Source organism: Camarhynchus parvulus, chromosome 2 (assembly GCF_901933205.1).
Source record: "Camarhynchus parvulus chromosome 2, STF_HiC, whole genome shotgun sequence".
NCBI classification, from domain to species: Eukaryota; Metazoa; Chordata; class Aves; order Passeriformes; family Thraupidae; genus Camarhynchus; species Camarhynchus parvulus.
In genome coordinates, this window is record NC_044572.1 from 104,161,025 (window position 1) to 104,182,806 (window position 21,782).

General features: G+C 34.8%; 1 protein-coding gene across 1 annotated transcript in view; it reads right to left on the reverse strand.

Annotated features, from left to right (window-relative positions):
- Positions 1 to 21,782, reverse strand: part of ROCK1 (Rho associated coiled-coil containing protein kinase 1) — an 82,628-nt gene that overhangs the window by 18,706 nt on the left and 42,140 nt on the right. Inside the window, exons 8-26 of the mRNA XM_030965161.1 lie at positions 21,395 to 21,533; positions 20,882 to 20,973; positions 20,543 to 20,702; positions 18,086 to 18,152; positions 14,627 to 14,715; positions 13,018 to 13,066; positions 12,296 to 12,431; positions 11,835 to 11,926; positions 11,473 to 11,719; positions 9,715 to 9,821; positions 8,553 to 8,703; positions 7,480 to 7,640; positions 6,405 to 6,589; positions 5,594 to 5,663; positions 4,091 to 4,185; positions 2,603 to 2,768; positions 981 to 1,074; positions 539 to 627; positions 19 to 207 (exon numbers count right to left, since the gene is read on the reverse strand). Coding sequence (XP_030821021.1) covers positions 19 to 207; positions 539 to 627; positions 981 to 1,074; positions 2,603 to 2,768; positions 4,091 to 4,185; positions 5,594 to 5,663; positions 6,405 to 6,589; positions 7,480 to 7,640; positions 8,553 to 8,703; positions 9,715 to 9,821; positions 11,473 to 11,719; positions 11,835 to 11,926; positions 12,296 to 12,431; positions 13,018 to 13,066; positions 14,627 to 14,715; positions 18,086 to 18,152; positions 20,543 to 20,702; positions 20,882 to 20,973; positions 21,395 to 21,533 — 2,378 coding nt within the window. The remainder of the gene's footprint in view (positions 1 to 18; positions 208 to 538; positions 628 to 980; positions 1,075 to 2,602; positions 2,769 to 4,090; positions 4,186 to 5,593; positions 5,664 to 6,404; positions 6,590 to 7,479; positions 7,641 to 8,552; positions 8,704 to 9,714; positions 9,822 to 11,472; positions 11,720 to 11,834; positions 11,927 to 12,295; positions 12,432 to 13,017; positions 13,067 to 14,626; positions 14,716 to 18,085; positions 18,153 to 20,542; positions 20,703 to 20,881; positions 20,974 to 21,394; positions 21,534 to 21,782) is intronic.

Genomic DNA, 21,782 nt, shown 5'->3' on the forward strand with positions numbered 1-21,782 from the left:
AAAATTAAATTATTTTACCGCTTGCATTTCATTAAGCTCTTTTTGGTATTTCACAACAATCTGGTTGAATTTCTCTTTTTCTTGATTAAGTTCTAATTGGAGCTTTCGGTTTTCCTTCTCCTTCTTCCTCAAATCTTGCATGTTAGCTTTCTTTCTGTCTATTTTAAAATCTTTCCGATTCATTATCTCAGCCAGTTTGTTGACGGCCTGTCAAGAAAAAGGGGAACCAGTAAGAAAAATTACATAGGCAGCATGTTTCATAAAAAACTTCTCAGTTCCTCTAGTTACAGGATCTGATAAAAAAAAAATCCCTTCACCAACACAAATGGCCCTTACTCACAACTGAAGTAATACTGAAAAGTATGCGGCATCAAAACTTATTCTTTCAAATGTAAATTAACAATGCATATTTGTACATCATGGGGAATATAAACTTGAATTCAAAGGAACTAAGAGTTTGTTCACAAAAGCAAAAAACCTGAAATACTTCTATTAATGCAAAGTAATAATTGCTAATAAAGTGCATAAAAAGTTGTACCTGTGTCTTCAGAGTTCTTTCAGTGCTTATGCTCTTCTCATATTGCATTCTAATATTGCTAATTTCCTCCTCTTTTTTCATTTTGTAATCTGTTAAAATAATATTCAATTTGGAGGTATTTTAGTACAAGGTAATTATTTTTAAACTTAATTACTTCTATAAGGGCATCTTTTTTCCATTCTGTTTTCCTGTTGCTTCCCTTTTTGAGCAAAATACAACTTGCAAAGATAAAGATCACCAGTTTAACACTACTGCAATGACAGAAAATGACCAGAAGGATATATCAGAAAGGCACAAAGCTGAAATACTAAAGGCAACATCAAGCCCAAAATTACATGGAAGATAAATAGCAATGTCTTCTTCCACTTCCCATTTTTTCACATGTGCTTCAAATTCAGGCATGCTTCAGAACAGATCAATTAAAACTCCAAATATGACATACCTTCCTCTTGTTTCTTAAATTTTTCACTGATTTCTGTATTTTCCTTTGTTATTAAATCGACATCTTTGGTTAAAGTATTATTAGTTTCTTCCAGCTACATGAAAAGAAATGCATTTTAGAATAAAGAATGTGACATAAATTCAAAAAACATCTATAATACTATTATTTTAAATACCCTTACTTCTATAACAACCATTTCCTTAGAACACCTTCTGCCTATGTGAACTTGTAAAAAATGCTAGTATTCTTGTGTTGTTTTGATTTATCAGAAGGCTCAAAATACACCTGTCCCAGAAAAAAAAAAAATCACTGCAGAACTGACAACACTGTCATATGGAATCAAAAATCAACTTAAGCGAAGTTAGATTGTCAGTTATGGAATGTGGCAATTTTAATTTGTTGTACTTTGGAAAAACTAATATGTAGAGGCCTGATACTGTGAATCCAGACAGAAAAGTAGCTGACAGATGCTAGAACTCCAGCATTAAATCTAGAGTAGATACACGGCATTTACTGCTAATCATGAAAATCTGCATATTTATGCAATTTACTGGATAAATCATGAAAATCAAGATAAAAACAAAACTAAATTTGGACTAAGACAAAGCAGACATAGGTAAATATGTACAGAGCTTGCAAAAAAAAAAAAGCAGGAGAAAGTTGGAAAGGAAAACCTCAACAACTTTCAATATGTGACCATGTTCACTGCCATAGCCAGGATCACTTGACAAATATATATGAAAAAACATACATAACTGTATTCCTAAATAAAGGTTTTGTTTGAAGTCTATACAAATAATTGTGTATGAAGCTGTCTGACAAAATTATCAGAAACTTGAAACCAAAAATATATTGGCCAGAAGGTATTCCTTTGATGCCACAGACATAGTCTTCTAAATGCTGCTTAAGAAATAGTGGTATTCTGTAAATCTCAAGCTTAAAAAAGCAAATTCATGAAATAAACATTATTTGCACTATCTTTTCACAGAGATGGAATATCCATGGTAGCATTAACAGAAAGCTTTGATCAACTGAGCCAAACTCAGTTACACCTAGAACTTTACACCCCCAGGATTTTTAAGAATACATGCACAGCTGATGCTAAATGGGAAAAAACAATGATAAAATAGCTATGCTACATATGGCTTGCTGTTTGAGACTTTTCAGTTAAAGACATTTATCAAGTTCATATTAACATCCAAAAGCTATGCTATAAAGTGTCTTCAAAAATTACATTTTGGGGTTTGGGTTGTGAAACTTGAGACTCTCAAGTGGCCTTTTTTTTAAAGACTAAATTACTCTGCAATAAGAGTCTCTAATACACAGCTCCACAAATCTACAAGATTTAAATAATACACTTGGCAATGACAAGAAGTAAATACAAAAGGCTTAGTAACTGAATTATAGACATTCACTTGACTTTCATTCTGGCTTCACCTCAGATTAATGAATTTTGTTTTTTAGGGAGGCCACATGATGAAATTTAAAGGCTCCGAGTGAGCCCAAAACTTAAGATACTTAATTAGTTATCACTTATGATCACAACAGGACTTCATTAATTAAAACCATGAATTTTGGTTTCCAGCCAGAAGAGATGTATACAGGTATAACAGTTAATTTACCCTTCTTATGATGATGTCCTTATCAGTCAATTCTTGTCTGTGCCTTGATGCAGCTTTTTTGCTTTCCTGATTCAGTTCATAATACTGCTCTTCAGCGAGTGCCCGTGCCAACCGTTCTGACTCAGCTTTGGTTTCAGCTAAATCCAACTGCGCAGCGAGTGTTTCTCTGTAAAAAGGGCATTAAGATTTCCTTTTCCTATGCAAAATATTCCAAATTTTCAGGAAAACTGTCAAACCCAAATTATATCACTCAGCTAATGGTCATTATCTTAGTTTCTTAAGAAAAGCAAGAGTTACAAAACTGCATTCTGTACACTTGTATCTTTTGATGGTCCACACAAGCTACAGCAGCAAGCCTTTACTGCCATCTTCATTAACATTTCAATCATCCATGAAACACCAAGATGTATTCTCCTGCCTTCGAGGAACAGAAAATAAAACTAAATTATATGTAGAGAGTGGTCCATCAAAAGATACTTAACCCACATTTGCCCATTATCATAATTCCCATAGTTATATCCAAGTGAGAAACATCTTGGATGAACATAAGATTGCAGAGAATGGTGAGGGAATAGAATACAAAGCATCTATAAAAAGAAGTACGAAAATAAATAACCCCAAGAAGTATAAGGGTAGTCTTGCCTACCTTCTCCTCCCTTCCCATTTCTTTATGTTGGTTACCACTTATGAACAATTTTGCAGAGGCACATATATTTTCCTCCTATACCATATTTATTAGCACAACATCTTTTCTTTCTCCCTTTCTTAGCCTACCAAACTGCTGTACAAAACAAACACTGTACATAACCTCTGCCCTTCAGACTGCTTTCCAGTGCTGATGCTCAAGCAGAACAAGAGACACAGACTTTAGAAGAAACTGTACTTGATCTGTAAGGCTACAGTCTCCTTCTTCAGAACATGAAATAAATTAAGAAACTGGAAAAACAAGCTTAATTTTTTTTTTCTTATTTGATAGCTTACAAAATAGTACATAACAATTAATGGTTGTTAATAATAACTAGTTTAGCTGTAATCAGAAGTATACTAAATTTCAAAGACTTCGTTGCCTTTTTCTCAAATTATTTTACCGAGTATAGAACTTACTATTAAGTATTAAGTATTACTGACTAATTACTTACTATTAAGTAATTATCAGGATAACATAATCAAATTTTAAAAGCTGACGAGATGATAACCACAAATTGGAATGTTTCTCAAGATTTTTGAATCTTACTAAATTTTCAGAGAAGTCATTATTCTTCTTACAGACATGATAATGTCCAAAGCAAATATGAATAACCATATTTGGCTTTGTGTGTCAGTATAGGTAACATCCTATGTATTTGCCACTTACAAGGTGTTATGGAACACTTTTGAGGCCTTTTTCTAAAGGAATTAAAACATCCTCATTCTGATTACAAGTATACATGAGTGAGACAGTATTACAAGGAAAAACTTAGGTGTATGTGAGAAACATAATGGGCATACTTTTCATTTTGCAATTCCTGCATTTTTCTTTGTGTTTCTTTATTCCTTTCATCAATTTCCTCTTTCAGTTCCTTAACCTGAGTTTTGTAAAGTGTCTGTAAAAGAAAGCATAAATAAATCATTATTCAAATTCCATACTGAAATTCCTCCCTGTTTTCAGACTACTTAGTTTGGATTTGTCAAACCCCAACACATGGCAATACTGTCATTAGTCAAATTTCCTCCTTCCTTCCTCTCCCAGATGCTTCTTTACAGTTTCTGTTGGGTAGGGAACTGATATGACCAAATTAGTTTTCAATTTTCTAGTATGTTTCCCTACATAGCTGCACAAATACAGGTGCTGCAAAAGAGACAGAAGGCACTGTGACACAGCAGAACAGGTCTCCCAGACACAACAGGGCAAAACTGCATCTTGAAGCATCACATGACTCAAAATGTTCATCCAACAAGGCTAACACCATTCTGTGCTTTCACCCATTGCATTCTCTTTGTGTCCACGCACCTCTTCTCTTAGAATCTTAAGTTTTTTCTGTACAAACTTAGTAAGTGATTCAGCTGAGGTCTGATTTATGTAAATTACTTCCTGCTGTGAATTACTTCTGGGTTTTATTACTATACTGTTGTTATTACCATCACCTGTAATTCTGGAAGTTAAAATTTGATCTACAGTAAACTACTTTTGCTAAATATTCAGACTGAATTATGAATGTCTTATTTAAACTACAAATTAGTGAAGAAGAAGAAACTGATAAACACAATGCTCTGCATCTTTTTGTTAGCAGTATGTAATGGAGAAATGCAGAAAAAGTCCCCATAACAAATAATGAAATTATAATCATATGCAGTTTAGTAAACAAAATTTTTTACTGCCTCTCCCAGGAAAAAACAAATTTAAAAGTATTTCCCAAAGTGAAATGAGTCTGTCCATATACACAAATGTATTTGAAGTTCAGGTGTTACAGATAATTTTATCCTATTGTTTCTTTTCACAGGACGAAACAGATCAAACTACATCTATGAAATACACATTTTGGCTACCTGGAGTACCCAGTAAGGTTCTTCAGAGATTTAGGTGCAGAGAAGGTAGCTTTTGAGAATAAGGAATACATGCAGAATGCTTCTGAGTCTATGGTTCTTAAATGTATGTATGGTAGATCAATAGCATCAGCTATTTTCCAGTAAGTTTGGAGATTTTCAACTCTCTACAAATTTGCAATTGTATCAGAAAAATATCTCCTTTCTAACCTCAGGATAGGAACAACTCTGATAATAATTCAGTTACTCAATGTAATGTCAGTTTTGACAAACAACAAAACAACATTTTAGATACACCATCTAATGTTCTCTAATATTTTGTTCCTTGTTTGTATTTCAAGCAAGTTTTCCTGAATTGCTGATTTATGCCAGGCTGTTACTTACATTAGAATAATTTTAGTTTCAACTATTCACTGTTAAATGAATTTATGTCAAAATTCCTTACACACAATTCCTTACAAGTCTTACCGAAAAATACTGCTCAGCTTCAAGCTGATCCTGAAGCTCACGCATCTGACCTTCATTTCCTCTGTACTGTCTTTGAAGAAATTAAAAAAAAGGGAAAAAATTAAAAAGTCAGCTACTAACAAAAGACAAAGACAATTTCTAACCAGAACAGCACTCTACAATGATCTTCCATTTGCATACATATGACTTCACAAAGAGCAACAGTTTGCTCTATCCTAGAATTCTGATTTAATACAGTTCTTATTCTAAAACAATGATCCTTTCAGTATGTAATTTAGAAGCCAAGAAGTACTCGAAATAGAGAAACACTAAGCCAGCTGAAAGAATATATGATAGAAGTCTAATTAATGAAAAATGTCTTCAATTTAAGATAAAGAAACATTAAGAAAATGAATCAGACAATGAAAGGGAACTATTGACTCCCATGTACTAAAAGTCCCATATGATTTAGTAAGTAGCATCAGAGTCAATCCATAAAAAAGTAATTCAAATTAAAAAGGCATATGTACATATACATATATATATACACATATACACACACACATGTATATGTGTGTGTGCCTTAACATAGAATGATGAGCCAAGAACTGTTCTGAATTGTAGCTCATAACAAAAATATTCCAACACTGAAGGCTATATAGAAATCATAACAGGCAGCTACATAGGAATCATAACATGCAGCTAAAAATACTCTTTCAGTTTAGGAAAAAATGCCTATGCTCCAGAGAACTTTATTCACTAGCAGGAACAGGCAAAATAGTACATGTATAATTAAGCAATTTTTTCCATTTTACTTCACGTTTTTACTTACTTTGCAAGTTGAGCCAACTCAAATTCCAGTAATCTCTTTGCTTCCAACAAGGTATTGATTTCTTGTTTCAGTTGCTTCTCAGAGCCCTTCAAGTTATCAGCTTCAAAAGCTTGTGCCTTTAATTCGTTCTGTGCCATTATTCGCTTATTCGTCTCTTGTTCTAGCTTAAGTGTCAGATTCCTTACCTAAATGAGAAATATTTCCATTTAGGAGCCTTTGCTAAATAACCAATTGCATGTGGCTCAAGAGGTTTCACATATTTTTATATTTTTATAATATAAAATATTTTTTTTATATTAAACACCACTGACTAGATGCTACACTGTGTACCATATGTCAAAGTATTCCTGAATCTCCAAACACTTCAGTGTAATAATCTCACACAAAGCTGCTGCCCTTAGAACCTATGGCTATGATGTTGCAGGATGATAAAGTTTTCCCATTTTTAGTTTATTTCAAAGTCCCTGATTTAAAATATCTGAAAGACAACAAGTGAAGGAACCTGAATTGTCTGCAAACCTCTCCATGGATTTCAGATCTTAAAAATCTCTCACCCTAGAAAAAAAATGCAGCTTATCAAGTACATAAAAACTAATTTACATGAGTTGTGACCCTTAAGAAAGGTGTTTTAAACTTCATTCCCACTATCCTGTAAAGAAAAATTAAGAATGAAGCTATTATTCTTAGTACCTAGTTTTCACACTCAATATTCTAATTGCATTTCCTTGAACAAAAGGAAAGAATGCAAACTAGACAACACAAACTCAGACCTGTAAATCATCCACATCAATCAGACTGCACAGTCAAATTCACAAGCAAGTTTTTTTTCTTTAGAAAAAGAGAAAACACAAAAAAATGTGTTATATTGAATTGAAGTTCAAATATGGAAGACATGCTAGAGTTATGAAACAAGCAGAAATTATGCAAACCTACTTAGGCCAACAACTATCCTCAATTCTACTGAGAGTTGTATTGTATAAGGAGCTCAGTATAAGTGAATTTATTTTCTATTTCTCAGTTCAACTCTAATTTCTCATTTATATAGAAAATTATTAGTGATGAACCTTTTACTTACTTCATCTTCCAGTCTCTCCTTTTGCTGAAGAAGATGTTCCAGTTTCTGCTGAGATTGCTTCAGGTCGAAGTCCAGCATGGAACACTGTTTTTCAGCTTGAACTATTCTATTTTCTGCCTTTTCTCTTGCTGCCCGTTCTTCCCTTATCTTTTTTTCCATTTCTAAAAAAGATTAAGGAAAGAAAAATAACAAAAATTATTACATAGCATCTGCAAGCATGCATTTGTAAAAACAGTCATAATTATCCTAATATTTTTCAGACCTTTTTGTTCAGCTATATAAGCTTTTCTGCTGTTTGATTTTCAGCTTTTCTGCTGTTTGGTTTTCTTTTTTTTTTTTGAAAGAAAAAGGATCCTGGCATTATTACAAGGAACACTAAAAAATAAAAATAATTCCAATCTGCATTCAAAGCACTGGAATATTATCATGACAACTGAAAGATAAACAGTGAAAGAAAAAAAAGCACAAATTCTTGAAGTAATCATTTTGACGTAAGGCAAAGTTTCATTTCCATGAATGGATAGTAGCAAAAGAAAAAAAATGCTACCGTTATTGTTAACTCTAAAAGCCACATTTAGGTACTGATGACCTTCACAGAGAAAACCTGACACATTCAATTACAAAATCAAGACACACCTTTGATTCATGGATATACATCTATAAAAGAAACTTCTCACTTCACTTCAGACAAGCCTAATACGACACTGGTATTTTTAATGCAGTTACACAGGAATGAATGCTCTAAGATATCTCTCTTGATAATGCATTCTTTCAATTCTGTTTAGCATTAGACAGAATCTCAAGATTCAACAGCATTTTAGAAGCCAAGGAAGGCTCTGAAGTAAGGTATGTAAAACATTAAGAAACAATACAATTTTTATGAAATAGCATGTTAGAGAAAATAATTTAAAATGTGTAGTTTTCATGTTTTAAGATTTTAATACACATTTTCTTTATAAAAGGGATCAAACACTGGTGCAAGAGTACTACAGTGTAACACAATGTGTATTGAAATATCATAATCAGAACATGTTTTATTATGTATTCACCTGAAACTTGCAGGAAACACTTACCACACATTGCAACTGATCTTGCCTCCTCTATTGACTGGTGTTTGTCAGTTAACCGCGCTTTTGTCACTTTGTGCTCATTCACTTCCTGTTCTAACCGGTCTTGTAAGGATTTCAGCTTGTAGTTCAAATCTATCTCTAAATTATTCTTTTCCTAAAGATAAGGAAAAAGTGATCAGATTTCTATAATACCTGAGGAATCACATTTTTATTCCCTTTTTAATATTAAATTTCTGTTATCAAGAGATTATCAGTGTTATTTTCCACGCTTAGCAAAGAACAGTAACAGACCAAAACTGTACTCAGTGCTCTGGAAAAAATTTCATTAACTCTTTCTCAGTGGTCTACAAATTTGCAAGAAAATTGAAACTTCTCCCTTTGTACAATCAGTAGTCACCTAAACTGGAAACATAAAACTAATGAACGGACATCCTAGAGCACAGAGGAATCTGAATATTGTTACCTGAATGGATTTGGGTTATTTCATTGCTAGGATTGCCAGGCATTAACAGTAATTCACCAAACAAGCACTGAAGATGTGCTTTGAGAGACAAGCACTGGCCTTTGAATGGCTTCTTCACATAACAACAACTTAGAATTGCTTGTCCCCTTCACTCACAGGCTGTTTGTTCTATCTCTGGTTTATTCACACAGACCACACAGCACAGGCAAGTCTTTACCTGACCTCACTAGACAGAGTTAACTCTGCAGTCTGTCTGGAGAAAGGGTGCAGGATTTCCTCTTACTGTTAACTTGTTTTTCCATCATATGGAAAGGATCAGAGATGTTAGAGAAACATTCAGAAGGAAGGACAGAAAAAAATTCCACACCAAAGTTGACTAAAAAGCCTGCCTGGCACTGATCCAGTCAAATTAAAATCCAGTAAAGATAAAAAAATAAATAAAGAAAAAACAACAGATTTTTAAAAAGTTCATAGATTTTCAGAAGCAAGTCTTTGCAGTCATAGTTAGGCAGGCAGAAAAAAATTTCTTCGCTACTGGCAGTAGGATTGGATCCTTGAATCAGTAATAATGAATGACAAACACAATTTTCTTGCACAATGCTACAAGTAAGAACTACCTGAGGACTTGGAAACATCAATAACATTTGAAAATATAGTCAAAAGCTGACAAAGAGCATCAGCCTCAACATCATTTCACCATACCTTTTCTGAATGATTAAGCATATCCTGTGCTTGTTTTCTTTCTGCTTCCACTCTTTCAAGATTGTTTTTAATGTTTTTTACTTCTTCTTGTAAAGCTGTAATCCGAACTGCCACAAAAAATTAAATATCACTCAATATTAGTTATGTTACTTAATCAATTGTCTTTGCAACTTTTATTAATTTATGGGCCCATAAAATATTTCAAATACTTCAAATTGTTCAGGCATGCAAAGGCCATACATTGTAGAGCAAACTGACCCTTTTAGACACTCTTTATGCACGTCATCAGTAACAATTCACAAAAACTAATCATGCAAAAATGGTTCCTGCCTTCCATCACTTCCATTATCTAATATTCAGAATTTCTTTCATTAACCCAAGTTCTGCTAGGCTATGGAACAAGCACCTATAAGTGATGCTAACTTCATTAATGGGTAGATAACGCACATTACACAGAAAGTCAGTTTCAAACGGATTTTTGGGTAGTAACACAACATGTATTCACCTAAGTGCGCCTCACCATGGGGAAGTTAGGCACTGAAACAGGCTCCCCATGGAAGGTGTGGAATCACCACCCCAAAAGTGTTCAAAAGATGTGTAAATGTGGCACTTAGTGGATGTGGTTTAGTGGTGGATTTGGCAGTTCTGGGTTAATAGTTGGCCTCAATGATCTTAGAGGTCTTTTCCAAACAAAACCATCCTATGATTTTAAGCGTTATGACATGGAAAAAGTAAAAGTATTCCTTAAACCCCACAGCATCTACCCTTGTGTGGCATAAGAGTTTATATGAAATACTAAGTAGAATCACGTGGTTTGGAAGAGACCTCTGAAAATCATGTAGTCCAATCTCCCTGTCACATGCAGGGACACATCTCACTAGACCCTGTTGTTCAAAGCCCCATCCAACCTAGCCTGAAACACTTCCAGGGACAAGGCAACAACAGTTTCTCTGGGCAACCTGTCCCAGGGTCTCACCACCCTTATAGTAATAATTTCTTCCTATATCTAATGTAAATCTACTCTCCTTCAATTTAAAACCATTGACCCTTGTCCTGTCACTACAGACCCTGGTAAAAAGTCTCTGTCTCATAAGCTCCCTTTTGGTAGGGAAAGGAGAGTCCTCATCAAAAGCCTGCGCCTCATGGAAACTCAATACTGCAGACAGATGGTTCAAAATGACAAGTTAAGAGTCAGGGTCCATTAGCGTAGACACAGCCATGAACTAATGCATCTGAATAGCTTCTACTTTAGAAGAATCAATACAAATAGTAGAAAGTTTCAAGCATCCTGAAAAAAAGGATTCCGCATCTGCATCCCTTGTTGTGCTCTTAACCTTACTTGTAAAAGTAATGTAGAATCATCATAAAAGAAAACAAATGCAATTTAACAAAAAAACCAGCCTTCTCCACACACGAAAGAAGAGCAAGTCCAGGATATACCAACTTGGCTACTGCACAAGGCAGTAAGATAGTGTTGCATCTTCTCTAGCACTGTATCAGCTCTTCATATTTTTGCACCACTGGACTCAGACTTTTGGTCAGTGCAGCCCCAGACTCACAATCAGTGTTTGACACTCTTTGATTTTGAGGATCTCTATCTCCCAAGAGCTGCTCAACATGATCAGGAAGCCAGATCCAATCTCCAGATATTGCTCAGTCACACCTGTTTTGCAGGTTGGCTTTCCTCCCATTACCAAACTCCACTTAAGTAGGGTTATGGCAACTTTTTTTGGTAAAGTATAAATTCAGAATAATTACCCTGTAGTTCTCCAATCATTTCAGATCCATGACTTCTGTCTCTTCGTTCTGACTCCAAAGCTGCTTGTAGTTGGTAATAATCTTTCTCCACTTGCAGTTTTGTGCTTTCCAGAACTCTGCACCTTTCCTGCAGTTCTCTATTCAGTGATTCTACCTGACTTAATGATTTGCTCATTTCTGTGTTGCCCTTTCTCAGTCTTGCAGCTGTGTCAGATTCTGTCCTCAGCAAATCATTTGCTTCTTCTAGCTGTTAAAATAAACCAGACAAAGATTCTCAAATATAAAGATTATGGAGCCAGTTTTGCTATATTTGAATACTCAGATCTAAGAAATAATGAAGACAAGGAGCACAAACAACATACTTGTTTTTGTAACTGTGTTATCTTCTCATTTGAAATTTGTGAATGCTGGCTGATTTTTTTCAAGTCTTCCATCTGATCTTTCAGTGTGGACACTAAAGAGAAATTGCATCATTAATACAGCATACTATAAAAACCTTAGGATTTTATCCTTGTTTTTTTGCACAAACATGTTCCAAAATATTGTTTTCCATTGACAGGTCTTTTGTTGACTTTTTGCTTCTTATATATATTTATAAGTCAAATTTTGTGCTTGCAGACCAACAGCACAGCACAGTGCTGCAGAGTACAGAATTTGAAAATAAGAACAAAAAAAAAGTAATTCAAAATCTGTATTCATTATTTGAAAAGATCCCTTTTCAAACCTTAAAGTTGCACAGCACTTAAGACACTATGATACTAAATTATTCCCCAAAACACATCATATACATCCTCACTGTCAACGTTTGGACAATACTGCATACCTTCATTTTCCACATTACGTCTTTTTTCATTCTCTTGTTCAAATTTTCTTTGGTACTCGTTTATCTTATGTTGTAATACCATCTTTTCCTTCTCAATCTGAGACACTGCTGTTTCCAAGTTCTTCCTTTGATTTCCCTAAAATTCAAAGAATTGGTATTTTATACTTACATTTTAAGGAACAATCACAAAACCAGTTGCATGATCTCTGCAGCTAATTAAACATGGAAACTGATGTATTGTTTCAATTGAATAAATTTCTGGCTTCCTTGGAAAGGTTTTCAGAAAAGACAGCTTTTTTTAACTTCTACATGACAAATTTATACAATTGCTAGAAAAATTGTTATTAGTACAATTATATATAAAGAAACTAATAAAACTATTATCAAGAGACAAGAGAAGGACTCAATAGAAAATCATCTGCATTTTTGTAGTAATTGACTTTGATAAAATCCAGAAAACTTGCAACAAACAAGACTAGGTAAAATATTTATCAGAGCAAACAGAAATCAGCATGACTAACAGAAAGAAAAGTTTTTGAAAATGTGTACAAATAAAAATGTAATCTCCCAATGTTATGTATTGAAGCATGATTGTTAGGTCTCAAACTTGAACACAGAACAATTTTTTTAGTCACAGAAAAAATATCTTAGAATCATGAAAGTACTATTCCTAACTCTACTCTTCACCCAATTAAGGCATCTTCAGAGGAGAAAAATATTACCTCTTCATCCAGTTCTTTCATTATCTTGTCTAGCTTTATGTTTGAAGATCTAAAAATAAAACAAGATCATTTAACAGATACATTATACATACTGTTTTTCTAGTGAACTGATTTGTGACCATTACTAAAGGGAATGTTAATATTTTGACTAATGTTATTTTGTAATGAACATTTAAAGCTAAGGAAGACAAACATTGCAAATAATTTGTAAAATATATCACTAAGTATTTATCAGCTTTGTTAGAGATTAAATATGTGAAACTTTAGGTCCCACATTTTATCCCTTAATCTGCAAAAAACAGTGTATGTACACAACAGGTTATCCTTAAGGTTACAATACCCTGGGTAAGCTGCTAAAACTTCCTCTAGTTATGACCTCCAAATATCTAAAATAGCTCATTAATTCCACAGACAGCTCCCTACTACAGATAAAGGTATATGAATAATATTATTTGAAAGTCTCTCTGTTGAAGCAATGTATTAGAAGACGGAACTACAGACAGTGTGGTGAAACACATAGTAAAACACCATTTAAATGGCAATAACATTGACACATCCATTGCATTCCTGCAGGCAGCCATCCCTCTTCAAAGAGGCAACAAAGAGGATCCAGACAAGGCAGCCTGGCAGGTACAACAAGAGGCAGTAGCAATAGTTAGGGATATCTCCTATCTACTAACTCTGCAGTGAATGGCATGACAAACCAGAAGACACAGTTGTGCTCTGACAACTTCAGTAGTAAGGCAGGAAGACAGCTACTGAAAATCCTTCAAGAATGTATGTCCTGCTTGTGGAGAGCCATCAGAACGTGTCAACAGTGAGCTTGTGTTTAAGTAAGCAACAGAGTCACACAGCCTAAATTCCCACTAGACCATTTCAGTTACCAGTTTACACCTAAGGCACTTGTACAGCTACACACTATGGTTCTAATTCACAAGTCTAAATTCTTCCTGCATCATATACCTAGTGTTGCCTCCAGGGATTATTAAATTCTTCAGGAAAAGACTCCAAAACGAGAAGCTAACTGAAGGGGAATTTCGTTTGCATGACTCTCAGTAAAAATGTCTGATTATCAGAAAGGGGAAATCTCAACTGTTTGTTCATGTGACTGCAAGAAAAATGTCAATTCTCACATAGCTGCTACTTCAGCGTGGTAGAAACAGAACTTCATAAAGCAAACTGTTGTTCTTATATGCCAGCCATAGAAAAAAAAGGTGGTTTTCCAACAAATACCCTATATTTAGAAAACACCTAATTAATTTTAACAATCCAATAGATGCCATGTATACAGAATTTCACATTTTCAAAAAAAATCAGCACGGTGAGCATGTACCTTAGTCCAATAAAACATCTGAATACAAAGATATCAGGTAAACTGAAACACAAAAGTGCTCAGAAAGAACATGTATTACATGGTTGTCAATGAAAAAAAATTTCTCTATACCATACTCAAGAAAATTTTAGAATGACTTAGATCTGTGCCTGGAACTCCCTTGGAGAACTACAACACTATTCTTAGTGTTATCCTGGTAATCCCTAAAGCAGTACCACAGAACTGAAGTGTTATTTATACTTAAATTATGTAAACAATTGAAGTTCAAAGTCTCACCTGCACTTTTGCTCCATTTCATCTTTCAACTGCATTTCATTATGTAGCTGTTCTTCTAACTCATAGATCATCTTCTGCATATTTTCCAGCTTTAAATATATATTTGTACATGAAAGAACATGCATTAAATTAGAGACTTTAAAAAAGTATTTCATAATATTCAGTTCTACTTACATTGTATCACAGCTTACTTTCTTCTACCAAAATAAGACATTTTACCTTATTAAAATGTGATGCGTATCCCTTCCTCCCTGCCCCCCCCCAATTAATTACAAAAAGTAAGACAGTTTTTTTCATTTGAATGCGCATGAAATTTAAGGTATCTTCAAAATTCACAGGGCTAAGCTAAATCAAATCCTCCTTGTTTTACAGATCTTCAGTACCTGACTAAAGATATTACTCCAAAAATACAAGTAAGCACTTTAGTAAGTCTCTAAATTTCTTCTAGCATGACCACCACGTGTATTTTGCAATGCATCTTCAAGCTCCCCACAAGTTCAGGAAGCAGAACCAGGCCAGTCAGCTACTGGCAATGGGGAGAAAGTGCTCTCACCATCTCTTTAGTCAGAGATTTTTACAGCTAGAACTGTACCAAGGTATGAAAGACAGTAACAAACTTCAGATGTTAATATGGCACATTACTGCATAGCATGTACTGTTTGCCAGCAGGATAAACTCAGGAATTCATTCCTCTCATGAATATCTAGGCACAATAATCCCATTCCAACATCAAAATCCTCATTTAACATGATGAAGGAGCTCATCAAGTCAACCTCATGTTGGTTGATTCATTATAAACCTTTCCACTGATATTGTAAAGATTTCAGCCTATTTCATTTTTACATATTTCCCTCAATGCTCTTGGAACTGCACAAAGAAGCACTAGACTCCTAATCTAGACTCTCTTCAAAGCAACATATTCAAGTGCTTCTGATGCTTTGCTTTTAACTCCAAAATCTCAAAAAACTTCAAAAAATTAGACATTTCAGCACTTAACAGAGCAGCTCTGGAAAACAAATTACTGGTGTGACATAGAACATAACCCTATGTGGATCAGACAATGCTTGTAGTTAAAAACAAGGGATGCCTTCTAAATCTAGACTTTGAGGACAAAGAAAAGACCAGTACACAACACATTTATCTCCTTGGTATGAACCACTGAGAAATAAAGCAAGCAGCAAGACTATTTAAAGGCTCTCACTGTAATAAGAAAGGACCACAGCAAATGCCCCAAAACAGAGGATAACAAAGGTTCAGTGTGATTGCTCTTCCATTTCCTTTCACTCATGTTATAGCCCTTCCAGACAGGGTGCTCAGAGGAACTAAATGGGATAGATGAGAAACAGGTCTACAAAGACATCTGGCAACTGAGGCATTTCTGTACTGCCTGTGACTCGCTCGGACTGCTATCGCATCCTCTTGCGTCTCTGTGTCTCTGCATGTTCTCACATCAGGGTGGACCCCAGGGGACCCATCTGAGCTCGCTGAGCAGTCTAATTATATCAGTAGAGACAACAGGCTTCCGGGCAAAGCTCTGCACAATCTGCTATCAATAGACTAAAGAATATCTCAAGAAAATCCTGAGTTACAATTAACTCAGTATAAAAGCACGCCTTTAAGCTTTAGTTTGCTCTTGGTTTCCATTTTGAGTAGGAAGCAGGGGAGGAAAGGACTGAAGAAAAACCTGTTTGCAAGAGAGAAGTAAAGAAAAATCCCTCTGGAACTGTAATTTTTTTTTTCTTTTTTCTTACTCACTGCAGCATAGTGAGTCTGGTTCTGTACCCTGAGCAATGAAGAAAACCTAAGATCCGGTGCAAAAGAATCTGTTAATCTCCTTTTTCTTAAAATCTAAACTGTTTACAGGTGGTTATGGCAGCACTAAACCAAAGCAAGCAAGAGGTTTAATATTCAGTAAAAGGATATAGGATTCTATTTTTGCACACCATCATGGCCTAATTCTGTTAAGTTTCACACATTTGCAAAACAATTAATTTCTTGGAAATTTGTGGCACTCATGTCTTTCTGCAAAGACATTCAAAACACAGACATCAAATGCAGAGACCAGGTAGCATCTTGTGTTATATTTCCAGAACTAATTTATTTGCTAACCATGTGTCAACAATACTGTTTTCATTGCAGCATGTAATGAAAGAAAACCGGCTCAGAAAGAACTGTGGGGGAAACATACCTTGTAATAAAGACTTAACATTGTATTAAACCTTCCTATATCACTCAAATTCTTCCAGACCTTCACCTCCCAAAACTGCTAAAGTCACAAGACACTCAAATATGTCTGACAATATGGACAGGACTGTTGAGGATTCATCTTCACACTGAGTAGTATTCCAATGACTATGCCAAGTCCATTCAGTAACTCTCTTCAAAGTCAGCCAAAAGCCAGCACACAGTTTTAAGTACCTTCAAACATTGGAAAGTCTGGCTTTGTTTTCAAATTTTACTGTATCAACAGTCAAATGCTTATAAGGAAAAGAAAGTATGTCAAACACATCAATATACATAAAAAATCAAGATATTTCAATGATTAAATTCACTTGCCCAGTAAAGAACATAACCTGTTCCCCTACCCTGTAGAAATTTTCTCTGGGTAGTGCCATGTGTCATTAAACCTTTTTATTGCTAGTTTAAGAGAAAAGGGAACACAGATATCTACTCTTTCTATTTTCTACTCTCAACAGAAAACAGAACAAAATACTAACACAGTAAATCATAGTCAAAGCCAAGATTTATTTTAAAGTTAATTATCAATTTTTGACCATGTTTTCTTCTGGAAAGAATGTAATTTGTAAAATATCAAACCATTTTCAGGGAATAGTTTGATTTATATCAGAACTTACATAGAATCCAAGCACTCAACCAAGTCTCAAACACCTTAGCATATCTTCCTGGAAACCTGACTGCCGAGATGTTTGGGAATAAGTAACTGAAAGAATTCCTGAGCATTTCTTGCTAGGTGAACTGCTCTAGAAATGCAGATCATCAGTGCCCCAACTCCCAACAGCTTGTGGGGAAGGCCTGTGAAGGAGCAGAATGCCCAAGCTTGGTACATTGTCTTCCACCTTCCACTGAGTTCACTGGAAGTCCAGACTCCATGGCTGCCATAAAGCTACCCAGGGTCAATGAGGCATTCTAGAAACACTGCACAAGTACTTTGATAATTCTTAAGATAAAAACTGTGAATCCTGTTCCACAAAAAGTTTTGGCTGCTTTAATCAATTCAGGAAAACCGATGTTATATTAAGAAGTGAAATTCTGCTTTTCCATTAACTTTATTAGGGAGGCCATACTAAAGAGCTAAAACTCATGCACTGATTTCATTGATCCCAAATATTAAGGTAATTTGAGACATTTCTAACTCAAACAGTTTATGGCATATATGCAGTACATTATTTATATATGCAGCAGACTCTTTATTGGGATACAATAAAGATGAAGACATACCACACTTTTGTCCACACTGGAGCCTGTTCTGTTGTCATTGGAATTTTCTGCAGGGACACCTAAATACCTGCAAAAACATTTTTAAAGTTATATTTGAAGAGTTGTTTAAAAGTAAGTTTAAAAAAGATTAAGATAATACAGACATCCTAAAATATAACTCCCAGATTTATTGCTCCAAAATGTGGATAATCAAATAGCAACATAATCAGATTTAAGCACATTTAATTGAAAAATTCAATTTATTGAAAGGTTAAAGTACAAAGCTGCAATAGAAGGCCTCCAGAAAAAAAGGATTTCTGCCAAATACAATACAACCACTTTTCTTTTTTTTAATAACCATTAAAAAAAATCTTTGCTTTCCTTAGTTACAACACTCTCATTGGCTTCTATCCCATAAATATTTACTCAGGCACTTATGCAGCAAGTAGCAGTAATGAAGCAAAGTCTGCAGAGATTGTGTAACTTTCAACAAAGTTACTAAGAGCTCTACACACAAAAAGTTTGCCCTGAAGCCACTGTTCTTATTTTATGTAAATGTTTTCTAAAAATACCATAAATTTCTAGTTGCAATGATTCTGAAGAGTTAGGTAAATAAATACAAATTACTGTTTTCAAATTCCTTTGGTATTTGATGTGATATTCTTGGCCTGATAACTGATCTAAAGAGACATAAAGCATCTATTAAGTGCATCAGATTACGTGAGAAATAACACTCCAACACATGAACTGAGAAAGATGGACACATCCTTTTTGTTTCACGTGGATGTTTCCAGATATAAAAATACCTCTCCAAAAGATCAAGGAGAGTAAAATCAAAGGCATCTCCAAACCATGGTGAAATTAAACATCAATCTGGCTTTCAGACAATCAAATGACAAAGTGGAAATGAAACAGTTTCCTATGGAAACAAGCCTGCTGTTTGGAGTACAAGAGGCTCCCCTATTTTACACACCAGGGTTGCTGAGCAGTAAGAATGTGATACTTAGGCACAGCACCAGCTCTATCAAATCTAGAGGAGAACTCACAAGCCAGATAGGGCTACAAAGCGTTCTCAGCTGGTATTCCAAAATCTGTGTTAACATGTCCAGATACAGACTTATTTTTCTTTTAATGCATGAACTATTTCCAGTACAAAAAGAAAACAAAAGTTAGGATTACAGGTTTAGCAAGCATGAATAGTCATTTCAGATTTTTCAAGACAATCACACCAGCAGAATATTACAGGACCAAAGTCAGTTCTAGGCCAGCATCATAGTTCTAGTAGGCCTACAAAGTCACAATAGTAGCAGAGAGCAGCAGAACTCTTCAATGACAGCAAGAACACAGCCACTTAGCTCTCTAAATTCCTGATACGGTCCCCCAAAAGGGAAGGAAGAAATTCTGTTATTAACATGCTCCTAATATGCTACTTCTTGACAATATATTCCAAAATATTCCTGCAAGGCAAAAATGGAAACTTTTCAAAGTTACAGACTAAAGTGAGAACAATAGGTGAAACTCTTGAGCTGCTGAACTCACCCAAAGTGTATGGAAAGCCTACAAGTCCTTCTACACCTTACCGTGGCAAAAAGTAACAACAAATCCAACTCTTTGCAGAGATGGAAAGAATTTCACCACAGGTTGGGAAAAGTGCTTCCTCTTCTATGCAAGGATGAAAACCAGATTTATTTCCTTTAAGATTTTCCTATTCAGAAATGCTATTAAAACTAACAGTCTCTATCTGACAGTTCAACTAGAAGTTTTAGCCCATTTTAAGCCTGACTGACACCACAATTAAAAGCAGCTTTCCAAGCATTAAAAAGTTATCGAGATTTTTGAATGTAGATGTAGCTATCCATAGGGCTTACAATAATAATGACTGTTGAAAGCCTTAATACAGTTTTAACTGATGTAACTTTAAAGTCTTTTAAGCAATAGTGAAAGCCATAAAGCATCACAATCTCACTCTGTCAGTGGACGTGTACTTAAAAAAGAGATAAATTATGAAGCAGAAAGCAGGCAAGTAGGAAATATTTCTAGTAAGCCAAGGTTTAATTTACTACACACTGAAACACTGATGGAAAGTATGGAAACTTCATATTCAGCTCAGGGACAGTAATATGCAGTAAAACAAATGGACTTTCAAACCTTGATTCATGACTCTATACACAATTCAGTGCTCTGCAGGCACCTCTGCCTGGTAGTGGCAACAGTGGATTTTCTTGCTTAGCTTCTGCAGCATCACTTCTGCAGCATCTTCTCAATGCAGAAGAGGACACTCAACAATACAATGGAATATTTTAAGGTAATGATGTCTAGCACTACTTTATCATTGTTAAAGTATTAAAAGAATGTAATTTTTAGTATTCTGAATGATTAGTAAGTATCTGAATAGATTTAAACCTAGATATTGGTGGGTAAGAGTCAGAAACAGCGCCAACAAAGAATACAGCATTAATTTGCTTTCTGCACACATACCGACGGTTGCTGTAGTAGGTAAATCCTACAAAAGGAAGCTGGTTGCCCACAAATGCTTTTGGTATGGGAAATGTTTCTTCCTCTCCTTTGTCTTCTTCCAGATCATCAAAATTACTAGTGTCAATGTCACTACTTAAGTCAGGCACAACTGGTGCTACAGCTAGAAAAAATGCAAAATAGTATGATAATAATCAGTACATCACTCAAGTCACTAAGAAAATTCTGCTTGGTACAGAGTAAACAAAACTTTAAACTCCTTTAAACAAAATACACCAGTCTTTCTGCTAACATGATACATAGGTAAACCAGACCATTATTTCTGAAAAGCACTATACTTACTGTCTCTGAGTGTTTCCCAAGCCCATTGATCATTTTTGAAGAAAAGGTGACGTTTAATTTCTTCTACACCATTTCGTCCTAGCCTCACTTCCCTGTTGAAGAGTGTTTTGGTTAAACACATGAGATTCCATAAATTATTCTGAAGGAAAGACTCATTTTAAAGCATAATCTAACAACAGAGACAATAAAATACCTCTCAAGGTACAGTAAAATGTACATATAACTCTAATGTTTTCATAAGAAGATCTCTATATGAGCAGAGTAGCTACATTTCAGACATAGCCTGGTTTTAACTTTTGTCTATAAGAAGCTCTGCTGTTTCTGTTTCCACCATCATGGACAGCTCAGGCAATTGCCAAGTTGTTACAGTGCACTCATGCTCAGGCACTAAGAACTTCACTTCTCCTGAGCAGTTTAAAAATGCACACAAAGCAAATACTTTTTTTTATTGACATGACAAGAAATACTCTTAATGAAGGCTTATTTTCATTATGAATAAAATATAAACCTTACCTATCAGTTAAAAAGGCACAAATGAGGTTTTTTGCCTCTTTAGAAATGTCACTGTCATCAGGGAAAGTAAGGGAGTTCTTATGGTTCATAATCTTACTGTACGTTCCAACCAAAGAATCTGCATAAAAAGGTGTATCACCTGAAAAAGCAGAACCACAAACATTAAAAAGCAGATCAAAATTACTGTAGACTTGATTTGCAATATCTGAATTACACATACAACAATGTATGTAACCAAGTGAACAAAAGGCAAGAACAAATGTTTGAGAACTCTGCCAGAATTTTTCTAAAATATTTTCTGTAAACCACGGCCCATGCCAGAAGAGTTGTAATGTTAAAAACAAGAGTGATTTTAACATGGGAGTCTAGTTAAGTAGTGCAGTCAATT